General features: G+C 47.5%; 2 protein-coding genes across 7 annotated transcripts in view; one reads left to right on the top strand and one right to left on the bottom strand.

Moving 5' to 3' along the window:
* Positions 1 to 4786: 4786 nt before the first annotated feature.
* The window catches only part of asip1 (agouti signaling protein 1), a 41410-nt gene continuing 33652 nt past the window's right edge, over positions 4787 to 12544 (bottom strand). For 3 of the 4 annotated variants that reach the window (XM_086041509.1, XM_086041510.1, XM_086041511.1), the window contains one exon: positions 9337 to 10449. In XM_086041509.1, coding sequence (XP_085897635.1) covers positions 10225 to 10449 — 225 coding nt within the window. In that variant the 3' untranslated portion in view covers positions 9337 to 10224. Of the gene's footprint in view, positions 4921 to 9336; positions 10450 to 12544 lie in introns of those variants that run through there. The other variant, XR_015088202.1, reaches the window with a different exon arrangement.
* On the top strand, positions 4824 to 11761 carry raly (RALY heterogeneous nuclear ribonucleoprotein). 3 transcript variants are annotated; one of them, XM_086041506.1, is made up of 7 exons: positions 4824 to 4887; positions 7299 to 7338; positions 7369 to 7645; positions 8337 to 8475; positions 9761 to 9906; positions 9980 to 10090; positions 10922 to 11761. In XM_086041506.1, exons 3-7 carry the CDS (start codon positions 7390 to 7392, stop codon positions 11032 to 11034), a joined length of 765 nt encoding a protein of 254 aa, XP_085897632.1. In that variant the 5' UTR covers positions 4824 to 4887; positions 7299 to 7338; positions 7369 to 7389; the 3' UTR covers positions 11035 to 11761. The 3 variants fall into 3 exon arrangements, with proteins under 3 accessions (XP_085897632.1, XP_085897633.1, XP_085897634.1); XM_086041507.1 differs by having other exon boundaries at positions 7299 to 7645; XM_086041508.1 differs by having other exon boundaries at positions 4849 to 4887; positions 7303 to 7645.

Genomic DNA, 12544 nt, shown 5'->3' with positions numbered 1-12544 from the left:
TAAGCACGACGCCGGGGTTTATTTTGAAGATCACAACCACGTTCTAACAGGAAGTAAGGAGTTTTACACAACAATCGTGCTTCGTAATACGTTACAAAACCAAGTCAGGCGCCAATAAATGACATTTTTTTGTGCTCTCATCCTTCAATTCCAAATTTTTTGCACAATGTGCACATTACAATTCCACGGAGCCCCTAGGGTGACATGGAAGATAAAAAAAACATTTCTCGCAAACGCCTTTTGCTCTTTCTTTTTTCCTTTACGTGCGCTGTAGCAAACTACGGAAGCGTATTGCTGCCAAATCGCATAAAACCGAAGTTCAGTTATTGTTGCCACATCACAAATAATAAATCCTAAAAAACGTTTTGTCAAAAATGTTAAAATTGTCTTTATGACCAGATATATGCTTCGCCTCATCTTGCCTTAACATTTTGGACTCTGTGACTCCATTAAAATTATGCGGCCAAAATTTAGACCTTAGCCACAGTTTCATGAGAGTACTCATGCAGCTAAACTAGAATTCCGCATATCTGAACGCAGGTGGAAAAGAAACAGGCTGCAGGTCTCTTATCAAATCCCAAAGGACTGCTGGCGTGGTTACCAAAGAAAGGTGAAGGAGTCCAAGAGGCAACACTTCAGGCATATCGCCATGATCTACGTACTTCATTTAAAACCACTGCCTCTGAACTTAAGCCCCGTCAGCCCATTTGCACGGACTCGCCCCCTGAAATGTGCCATCGATTTTTGCGGTTTTCCATTGACAAGGTTGCTACAGCTAGGGCTCTCGTTTCGAACTCCACATGTGACCCCTCCGTCCACGTTTGTTGTTCTGATTCCTTTGAGGCGGTTTCCTTGGCATTTTTGGAGGATGTGCTTTGCCATATTAAGCCATCTGGCTCCTCTTATGACTTCTCCCGAGTATTGGTGAATCGGTTTTGGCCATTATCAACGGCAGCCTGTCTTCTGGTGTAGTCGCCCAACATTTTAAACATGCTGTAGTGCAACCCCTGCTGAAAAAAACTGGCCTTGATCAAGGTGTGCTATCCAACTTTAGACCCGTTTACAAGCTCATTTTTATGTCTAAAATTCTGGGAAAAGGGGTGCATTCAAGTTCAAATCTTTCTTGGATGAACATAATGTCATGGGGGTTTTCCAGTCAGGCTTCAAGAAGATGCAAAGTACAGAGTCAGCCCTGCTACGTGTTTTCAATGACATCCTCTTGGCAAATGACACCGGAGACCACGTATGTCTCGTTCTGTTGGATTTGACTGCAGCTTTCGATACGGTGGACCGCGGTATTCGTTTGCAGCAGCAAGTGGGCATTAGTGGACGCGCTCTAGAGTGGTTTGGATCCTATTTGGCTGGCAGGACTTTTTCTGTTAGCCTAGGTTCCTCCGAGTCCCGCTCTGCCCCTCTATCGTATGGTGTTCCACAGGGCTCCATTTTGGGGCCCTTGCTGTTCTCGTTGTATTTGCTGCCTCTGGGTTCCATCCGTGGAAAACACGGAATCTCCTTCCACTGCTATGCGGACGACTGTCACATCTATGTCCCGCTGAGCAAAAAAGACACTTTCTCCTTTTGTCCAGTCTGGAGGACATCAAAGCCTGGATGTCACTAAATTCCAATGAAAAGAAAACAGAAGTGCATGAGCGAGGAGGAGGTTGATGTTGAGACGTTTCACATTGCCTTCTTCTTCCCAATGGACACGACGTTGCACCGTTACATTCTTGCCCAAGCGGCACACACAGCAAAGCGACAACACGGCTGACTGCCTGCCTTCTTCTTACGCACTCTCATTTTCCCAACCGCTTATCCTCACGCCCTCATTTGGAGTCAAATGCGCTGGAAGCTGACCAACAAAGTGAGGAGGAAAAGTTGGGAAAATGAAAACATGCTATTAAAAAGGAAAGAAAAGAAACTCACAGGGTAAGAAGATTTGGACTCCCTTCAAATGAAACTTTTCTTTATCGTATCGCTTGTTTTCCTTTCAAGTGGCTTGTTTTCATGATCAGTGCAGGTTCAAAGGAAAGCACATTTAAAGCTTCTATGCGGAACAATTTAGGGAGTGAAATGGGGGCACTGCTTTTAAGATGCAAACAATGGCTCATTATAGGCACGCATTTTTTCCAATTTAATTCACACACACACACACACTTTATCAATATTTGGGTGTGAGAAGAAAGCTCCTGAGGGAACGCTCAATTACACACACTGCAAGCAATTAGCAGCAGCGCGGTAGACGGCAAAGTGACTGATGGCGCCGCGCGCGCCTGCGTGTGCGCGCGCCTGCGTGTGCGCGCGCGCGCAACGCTGCGCCGCTGCTAACAATGAGCATCGTCAGCAATCCAGGAAACACAACAACAAAAGTGAGCAAAGCTTGCCTTTGTGTGTCACTTAATTGACTTCTTTTGCGAGCAGTAAATACAGCTGTCACACATAAGTGTAAAAAGAAGTTAACCAGTGTGGCCGAAGAGCAAGAGTTCACCCTTGGCCGTTGAGTGCATGTCCATGCCTGGCGCAAAGGAATAGCAAATGTGACGATGAGCACTAGCGACGCTGGCCATGAATAATCAACGGGGCTAGCGCTCGCTAACGCCATTAGCGTCACGTCGCGGCCATAACGCCTCATCCGCCGGATGAATTATTGCATTCAAAGACTGACCGGCGGCTCATCCGCTCCTCAAAACACTCAACTTTCTACTCCCGACACTACTTCTGGAAGGGGAACGTGAAAGGAAGGGTGAGGAAGCGAAGAGCGAGTCAAACGTGAGCTATGTGAAGAAGAAGAAAAAGAAGAAGAACTAAAGAAAGTACGAGAGGGTCAATAGAATGAAGGGATGGAAAGAGAATGTTCCAAGTGTGTCGAAATAAGCGAAATGCAGGATGACTAAACGAGAAAGGGAAGAGAAGTTGGAGAAAGTGGGAGAAAAGATGCAAAGGGGATGTTGTGGAAGCTCGGTAGAGGAAGGAAGAAGAAAGCAATCTGACGTCTTGCCACTTCTCGGCCCGCCTCTTCCTTCCAAGCAAGAGCGGCAGACAAAATCTGTCCAAGAGCAAAAAGAAGTGGAAGGAAAACAAGTAAGATGACGTATAAATGAGTCAGAGGGAGGGAAAAGTGCTGAAAGGAAAGTGGAGGAAGCACGAAAACCCAAGTGTGAGTGGAGGTGCGTTGGGCTCTGCTCCACTGCGACTGTTGTTGGGAATCTCGCAGTCTGACTTGTTGGAATGTTCCCAATAGAAAAGCCGAGCGCCCGAGCGCCCGAGCGCCCGAGCGCCCGAGCGCCCGAGCGCCCGAGCGCCCGAGCGCCCGAGCGCCCGAGCGCCCGAGCGGCCGAGCGCCCGAGCGGCCGAGCGCCCGAGCGGCGGCGTCAAACCAAGGGAAAGAAAGTGGACAGGCAAAGAGGCCATGCCGGTCCGTCCGATTTCTCAACCTGTAATCGTCCGACAGAAGTCCGCTGCAGGTCCGTCTCACATTCACAACGCAGCTGTTTTAACTCCTAAAACGACCAACAGTTCTGATTTCCAGTTTGAAATGTCTGACCTTCACCAGAATCCAGCCGTGCATTGTGGCCAAGGCTCAATAAAAATCCAGTCCAAGTAGCGCACTCCAACATGTGTTGACAAACGCTCATCTTCTCCTTCTTCTCCTGGTTACGGCTCTGTGGTGCCAACTGTGCAGGAAGCCAAAAGCCTTTCCATATATCGTCAATGCCACGCGGTCAAACACGAGAGACGGTCTTCAATGAGTCATTTCACCGAGATTGAACAGAAAAACACAACCACAAAGCTTTACATGCAAATACACACACGTCTAGCTATCTATCTATACACACACACGCACCCCCCCCCCCACACACACACACACTGTGGCGTGGTAGCTATTTTTTAAAAGAGAACAAGTTTGTGTTGAAAGGAGAAAAAGTGAAAGGAAGCTTGGCGCGTTCATTGGGACCGAAAGACTTTCACGGACTACATTCATTCGAGTCACACACGTTCACGGGTACGTTCGGAACAAGTCGGATACAACTTGGTACACATTCATTCACAGAGTTGCATTCACGTTCCGATACGTTTAGGTCATCATATCTCCAAATATTGATACTATTGTAACGTCTGACAAAGACACGACATCAGACGTAGCTTAGTCATCTCCCCTTTTTATGACTCCAACACGGGCCGCAGCCGACGCCAGCGACAGTGCGAGCAAGCACACTCCAGTCCAAAGTACGCGCGGATCCGTCCCCGCGTGGCCTGAATTAAGTTGCTCACCCCTCCCATCCAGCGAGTCGCGCGATGCGTTCGGGAACCTCGGCCACGGCGCAACTTAGCGAACACAAAGGTCACCGCAACACAGATAAGCGATTGGTTCCGCTATTCATATACTCTACACGTTCATACGCACTCAGATACATGCACAGTACAAACATGAAGAACATTCACAATCATATGCATGCATCCACCCGAGAGCATCCACATCCATTTGCACAACTTTCAGATCTTCCATTCACACAAAATGACAGTGTATATTCCATTTGCCTTCGTGTACGCGGCTTTCATTTCCTTCACATTCATCTGTTGATCTGCATTGACTGCCATTCGGATGGATTCGGTGTACACACGCAAATCGTCAACATCCGCACAGGTTCGCATGCCATTGGCATCTGTTCGTATCCATTCCGATAGATTCAGAAATACGCATTTGTTTACATTCGCGGGAATCGGGACGTCACGCGCCTCTCGCGTCAAACTCCCAAATGAGTATGCCTCTCACCTTGCTCCTCCTCCTCGTCTTCATCCCTCATCATCATCATCATCATGGCAGGACCGCCCGCTGAGTAGCATCACATCACGTCCTCGTCCTCATCTTCAGCGGCTCCCTCTTTTAAGGTCAGTCCCGTTTACTCTACAACCTTTGACTGTCTGCTCACATCATGAGATTGAATGCACAAATCATCATCATCATCATCATCATCATGTGATGGTTGTTTTTGATCCATACTGCGCTAAGGAGACTTTTGCTTTAACGAGAGCCATGAAATGAATTGAAATAAGCATATCCAAATTCAAGTAAAATGAATGGGAGAGACAATAGACCAATAGAATAAGGAATCAATCAATACTTTACAGTATTAAACGAAGTTTGAGTTTTTTTACAGATTACAATGAAAAGACATTCAACTAAATGTGAGTAAAAGTTACAAAACGGAATAAATCATAGCTATTCGTTTGGAAGATTTTGGGGGGGGAGAACTGCGCTTGGCAGCAATTTAATTCTTAGAAAGCACTGCCACTTGTTTGTTTACCTGGCGATTGCGCTTATCGATTCCGGTTGGGAGAAAAAAAACAGAAACAAAAAACAGAAGCGGCAGCACTTTGTCCAAGGCTCAGTTATGTGAAGTGCCTTCTTCTCAGCCGGGCTTTGGATGATTGGGTGGAAGCTATTTGGCACAAGCAGGTCAAATGCTTGTGACTGAAATGAATCATCAAACGCCAATAATCGTTCCAACAACAATACAATACAATACACCTTTATTTATACCGCGCATAAATGGACAAAGAGGGAGCGTGCCTAACATTTACTGAAAGGTCACAGTCATGACGACAAAATAAATGCAACCACTTTTGTCACACCGAATGGCCATTGTGCTCTTTTTTTTGTTGTGCCCACCAGGGGGCAGCAAAAGGCCGAGCAGAGGCACGCTCTGTTCATTGAGATGTCATGTCGCAAGTCCACTCGGCTCATCCGTACTTCACCAATATCAGCCATAGAGGATAAAGAATAGATGACCGCGAGGACTGCTATTTTATCCGTCTATATGTGTTGGTGCGCTGCAATTTGTTGCTTAAAGGGCTAAAGTGCCGCAACCTCGATGGCGCTAAGCTATGTGGTTGTTTTGAATCCACAATGTGTCATTTCAATCTTTATTGAGAAGAGATCTGACATCCTGGCGTGAATGATGACATTTACAAGACCGCCTTTGTCTGTTCTCCGTCCCGGTGTTTCAAATTGTTGAGCTTAAAACAGGAAAACATTTCATTCCAGCCAAAAGAGCGCAAAAATGCCTCGCCTACTTTTGAATCGACAAGGACTTCTATCAATGAGCAGTTTCGATGAAGGGATTAGAATTGGCCAAATCCTTAGTGATGTATTTATTGAGCGGGAGAATGAGCACCCCATTTCCATCCCCTCCACGTGATGTGCTCTGCGTCTGATGTTGAAAGCGCGGCGGCACTTATTGGGCTGAAAGCCTCTAATGGATGCGCAAATCAAAGGCACATTCCCGCCGGTTTTCTTTAAAGCACATTTTGTGTCGAATGTCACAGCGGGGACAGCGCAAGTCTTTGTTGATTCTCTTGACCTCCTGACTCCATTGTGCTGGCTTTTCCAAAATGGCTGCCCATATTTGTCTTGCGCTAGCTGCGAGCCAGCGTGCACGCACTGCAACGGACAGCGAGCGTTCGAGGGTTTGGCTTTTTCTTTTCCATTTATTTTGAACATGTATACTGCGTACATAAAAAATGCAACAATTAGAAACGTACAACTCAATAACTTGTGATAAAATAGCAAAAGCAAAAATGTCAGCAAATGAACAAAATCAAAGCAATACTCAACACAACACAGGTGTCACGTGTTTTTCAAAAAGCAAAAGTACTTTTGATATCCATCGAACACAATGACCCAAAAAGTGTGAGCCAAGATTTTTCTGTCTTTCAGCAGATGACGTGTCAGCGTGCCGCACGTAGTTTCGCGCCAACTACTGCTGAGGACGACTCACTCAATGTCACGTTCGGTTTGTCTGAAGTGTCGGTGGCGCGGATAAGTCATAAATAAGGCTGCTATGAGGACTACGCGCCCATCCCGACTTCATTTTACCGCAGACATTGCCGCTAACAACTCGTAAAATGTTGGCTTTGCGAAAGGCTTTACTTCACATTTTGACAAACTTCGACAAAACTATTTTTGCGACTTGTTGTTGCTCTTTTGCAACGGAACTGAGGAGACGTCAAATGATGCATCGTAAGCAATGATGGACTCGTTCCTTTCTTTCTTTCTTTTAGTCGGTATGAAAAATGGCCGTTTTACGAATGGAGTTTGGTCGTTGACATTGAGGAGCTGTCCAATCGAGGGCGGAGCGACGCCACATTTTAGGGGGAATTTGGTGACCTTCCTGCCATTTTCACATGGATGCAGTCCTCTTAAGAGCCCTTCGTACTCGACTCTGCCACAATTTCTTTCTATCAACTGTATTGATTCTTCTTCTTTCACAAATGATTTGAATGAATTGAATTTTCCCTAGCCAGTCATCGGCATCATCGTCGTCGTCGTCGTCGTCGTCGTCGTCGTCGTCGTCGTCGTCGTCGTCGCCGCCGTCATCGTCTGGCCGCATCATGTCGCTGCCGGTCCAGACCAGCAACGTGACCAACAAGCGCGACGCCAAGTCCATCAAGTCGCGCGTGTTCATCGGCAACCTGAACACGGCGCTGGTGAGCAGGAGCGACGTGGAGGCCGTCTTCTGCGAGTACGGCCGCGTGCTGGGCTGCTCCGTGCACAAGGGTTACGCCTTCGTGCAGTACGCCAACCGGGGCCACGCCCTCGCCGCCGTCGCCGGCCACCACGGACGCGCCCTGGCCGGCCAAACGCTCGGTGAGTGGACCGAGCGACAGCCGATACTTGCGCAAGTTCAAGCGGATGGCAGAACGACTGTGTTTAGTCCGTCTATTTTGAAAATGTTTCCGCAAAACGCACGGGCGTCCGTTCGCGACGGCTAGACGGACCCGTCCGTCACATAGACGGAACGCCCAGCTTTGGGACGCATAACGCTCAAGACATTTTGTGATTAAAAGTTTGCTAAATATTACTTCAGAACAGCTTTTTTTCTTTGTAACAATTACAAGCACTTAAGTGACTGCCGGATCCTTTTATCAGTAAAATTAATGGATTTTCAAAAGAAAGTTCAGTAGAGTGTGTCTTTAATGTTACTGATCAAACGACTCGTGTTTGTTTTTTGTGTTTTTTTAATCAAACCATATTTTAGCTGGCTATTTTTCCTCGGAAATAAAACCAAGGTATACAGAAAATGTTCATGTTTTGAGGGGGCTGCGTTTTATGAGCATGGTCGGGGAACGGTTTTACCCGTCAGTGTAGGTCGCACACTGTCGCCACGGAACAGGAATTGTTCATCAATTATTGTGGCACTGGCATGATTGGGTGCTTTCGTTTGGCCAAAGTGAAACAAGGAAAGGTGCGCACAAAACGCGCCTTTGCGGCCAGAAACGAGGCGTGACGTGAATAACGGTGTTGGGACTGTGACGGCGTCTCCTCGTCCTCTCGGCAGACGTCAACATGGCGGGAGAGCCCAAAGCCAAAGCCAAAGCCAAAGCCAAAGCCAAAGCCAAGGCCAAAGCCAAAGCCGAGCAAGCCGCCAAGCGACCAATGGCGGACGGCCATCACTTCACAAAAGACTTGGAGCACAGGTGAGACCATCGCAAGTCTTACTGTGACCACACTCCAGTACTGTCCTTCGGAGTTCGTCCCCTCCAGCAGGGGGCGCAAATGCCCCGTGCAACACCATGGCGATGAATTCAACGCCTATTGTAGCTTTGGTCTGACGGTCACAGCCTCAGCAGCCCTTGAAAATGAACTTTGAGCTTGCCTCGGTATGCTTTTTTCCTCCAAGTTTGTCGGCGACTTTTTAAAAAGGCTGCTGGCGCGGGCGTGGGTTGCCTTCGCACAGTTTGCAGCGCATCGCAAATGTTGATTTGCGCCACGCGCATGGCTTGCAAATCAATAGAGGCTCGGAACGCGAGATCATCTTCATCTTATCGTCAGTGTTACAATGTTATGTTTTTATTTCTCATCAAAATCACTCCCAATTACCGCGGCGCAATTGATCCGGTTTGGTGTTTTGAACACCGATAAACTGGAATGAACACAATCCAAAACGAAATAGTAACAAGGCTTTTTTTGTGTGGGAAATGAGTAGAAAGCGCGGGTAGTAGTGGAAAAAAATGTCAGGAGTAGAAGTACAAAGTACTGTATAGATTTCTGCTTAAAGGGGAAGTCAACCCATATTTTTTTTTTTTTTTTTTTCAAGAATATGTTCTATGCAGGCCCACTAGCCTAAACACGACCTTCTGATTAACATTGTGTTTGTAGAATATGAGTTAAGCAGCAAAATGCAGCCGTTTTTGTCCATCTCAGCTCAGGGGGCGGCCATTTTGCCACTTTCTGTTGGCTGAAAATGACGTCAGTCGCTCAGGGCTCAAGTAACGACCAATCACGGCTGACCTGTTTTCTGAAGCCGAGCCCCATCATTGGTCGTTACCTGAGCAACTGTGATGTCATTTTCATCCGACAGAAGTGACAAAATGGCCGCCCCTGAGATGGCTAAAAAGGGCTGCATTTTGCTGCTTAACTCACATTCCACAAACGCGACATTCATCAGAATGTTGCCATGTTTAGAGTCGCGAAGGTGCATCGAACATATTATTGCGACGATTTTTGAATGGTTGACTTAATCTTTAAGCCAACGAAGCGCTCGCTTACTTGACACCTCCGTGTCATTTCGTAAATATCACTCTTGTCATATCGGTCTAATAACATTCCATCGATAGTATCGATCATCATTTCACATACAGTTACATCACGTCATGTCAGATGCGGCGTATGGTATTTCATGTCCCGTCCTTTCAAATGTCGTCTCCTACCTCTTGTCGTGTCTTAAAGCATCCGTGACCTCGCGTGTGTGCCTGCGTCCAGGTTGTTTGACTTCCACAGTGGGGCGGCACCGCTCGTGCCCGTCAAGTGGCGGCGGCTGTCGCCCCCCGGCGTCCGGAGCCTGCCGTCGTCTCATCCCGCTCAAACGCTGCCGCGGAACAGCCGCGTCCTCCGCGCCGGAGCGACAGGTGGCGCTCGAGCTCACATCGCCAAAGCCTTTGCAGCCCATCACACATCTTTTCCTGTCACGCGTGCGCACAGGGGGAGCAGTTCCGCTGCAGGTCATCAAGTCTCACTTGACCCAAATCAAGGAAAACGTTGACGCTCTGCTGGGACGCCTGGAAAACGTCACGCAACACGCACGCGGCAGAGGTGATGTGGAAAAAAACATACACACGCGTATGCATATATAGGTGGAACAAACAGTCTGCCACACTCAGACAAGTACAGGCACACGCTAGAGCTGCAGGTGGCGCACAAACACACCACTGAGGCAGGCGAGACGCTCACAAACGCACGCAGGCACTCGTGCAAAACAGGTCCACCTCGCTCGCGCACACCCACAAAGAAGCAAACGTCCTCGTCGTTTGTCGGCGGCTGGCTGTAATTCTGCCTTTGACCACACGAGGCTGCTGTTGTTGGCGGTGGAGCTCCCAGCTGCAGGCACTCCTTCCATGCAGCGGCCCAAAATGACTTTCAGGTCCAAAAGTTGGAGTCACGCCAGACCAGGCCTTCTCTCCGCAGCAGATGAGCACATAAAACAACAACAGCCTCGCGTCGTTTCACGCACTTCATCTCATTTCGTGGATGCAAAAGAGTCCCAAAGTTTGCTTTCGTGGCCTGAAGGCAACAACGTCACGTTGACTCACATTGTGCGTTTGACATTTACCACACAGGTGCTCATTAGCACAGCTAACGATCGTTTTTTTGTAAAGGAGCAACTTCTTTAGATAGCTCACTCGAGTAATGCTACATCTTTTGGACCCAAAAGCAGTACCGGAGAAGCGTGAGAAAAGATGGATTTCGAAAACACGGGCCAGTCGGAGGCCACAAAGGAAGGACATTTGGTGAAATAGGTGCATGAATACTTAGCAACTCAAAGGGGAGGAAGGACAAGGTGAAAGAAGCAAAGCTGTCAATGTTGTCAAATGTTTCTCTTGTTTATGACGTCGGAATGCCCCAAACTGAATTTGGGCCTTTTAGTGCGGACGACGTCGCGGCAGCGTGACGCCCGCGAGGACGACGAGCGGGAAGGCGACGAGGAGGAAGGCCGCGGCGGAGCCGCTCCACCGCGCTGTGACCCAACAAGCAATTGAAGCAAGCAAGTTGTGTTCATTTGTTTTTGAAAAGCAAGTTGACAACTCAAAAGCGCCGTGTTTCCATTCCGAGAACACGATCGAGTCGACGATGTGAAAAGTGGGGCTCCAGCACGCCGGCCTAGTGGCGAGCAAGTCCGCTCCGCAGCTTCTAGTCGGAGTTTGCCCGCCCGTTGCGCGCGTTGGCTTCATTCACGACGCGAAATCATCGGCGGCCAAAGTCCGGCGTCCGTTTTGGGATAAGCTCAAAACGTCGAACACGGCCCGACACCCTCATTTGCCCGGCCGGCGCGGACATTTATCTTGCGCGGAAAGCGAGGAAAAGTCTTTGGGCAACTTTCACGCCATTTCGGGGGAATGGAAAACAAACCAAAGCGACTTGATGGGCCGCTATTGTGCTATACCGACAAATGTCCTTGTTGTGATTTGCTCACCGACAAAACGATTCACCCGCTGAAAGACGAGCGGCCTCTAACGACACGCTTTCAATCTGATTGATTCAACTTGATAACTTCAAGCAAGAATTCACTAAACGGATACGATTCCGAGTGATTGAAATGCAAGTGGCTGATTTTTTTAGTGCGGTTGTCCCAATCGATTGTGCGATCTTAACACGACACATGTTCGCACATAATTATGTGCTCCTCCACATTTCTTTCTTATCTTCTTCCCATCTTAAGCCTTTACCCCACCGCAAATTGACTCAAATCTCTGCAGGCGACAATTTTTTTTGTTGTTTTTCTTCTCCCTCTCTCTTTTTGTTTGGACTTGAACGTCCCATTTCCTGTGTGAGGGAAGGAACGGCCTGGAAATGTGTTCCAGCTGGGAACCGTCACGCTGCTGCTGCTGCAACTTGACGCGACGGTGGAGGTGCTGAGCCGCCTTGTCACACACAACGTCAAAACAAACAAACAAACAAACAAACAAGCCAAACTTGTGTAAATAGTGGTGAAATACAACACCATTGGAGATTAAGAAAACAAAACGTGCCTCTATTTGCTATGTATTGCTTGGGAACTCATTTTAAAGAGTGAGTGTGTGCGGACTTTTTTCAGGGTGTTCAAATGGGTGCGTGCAGGCTTCAAAAGTTTAAGAAAGGTGGAAATGTCTGCGTTTGATTTTGGGCTTCATTTTAAAAAAAGGGAAACGGGGTCAACCGAGGGTGGCTGAAAAGGGCTGCGTGGCTTAAAACATTTACACACACACACACACATATATATATTTGGAATATATGGACGGCAGCGCTTTAAAAGGATGAGGACGGACGCGGTAGGAGGACAATCATTTTTATGAATATGGACAGAAGGGTGCCCAGGTTGTGGATGGACCGACAAAAAAGGCTCAAGTGCATCCCTCTCATTCGCTCAATGTAGAGATATACAGTATACACATATACATATATATATATATATATATTTATATATATACATATACATGTATATATACATATATATATATACACATATATATATATATGTGTGTATATTTATATATACATATATATATATAT

Source organism: Filicampus tigris, chromosome 9, assembly GCF_054856515.1.
Source record: "Filicampus tigris isolate MCC_2025a chromosome 9, RoL_Ftig_1.0, whole genome shotgun sequence".
Classification (NCBI taxonomy): Eukaryota; Metazoa; Chordata; class Actinopteri; order Syngnathiformes; family Syngnathidae; genus Filicampus; species Filicampus tigris.
This window is presented reverse-complemented; position numbering and strand designations above follow the sequence as displayed.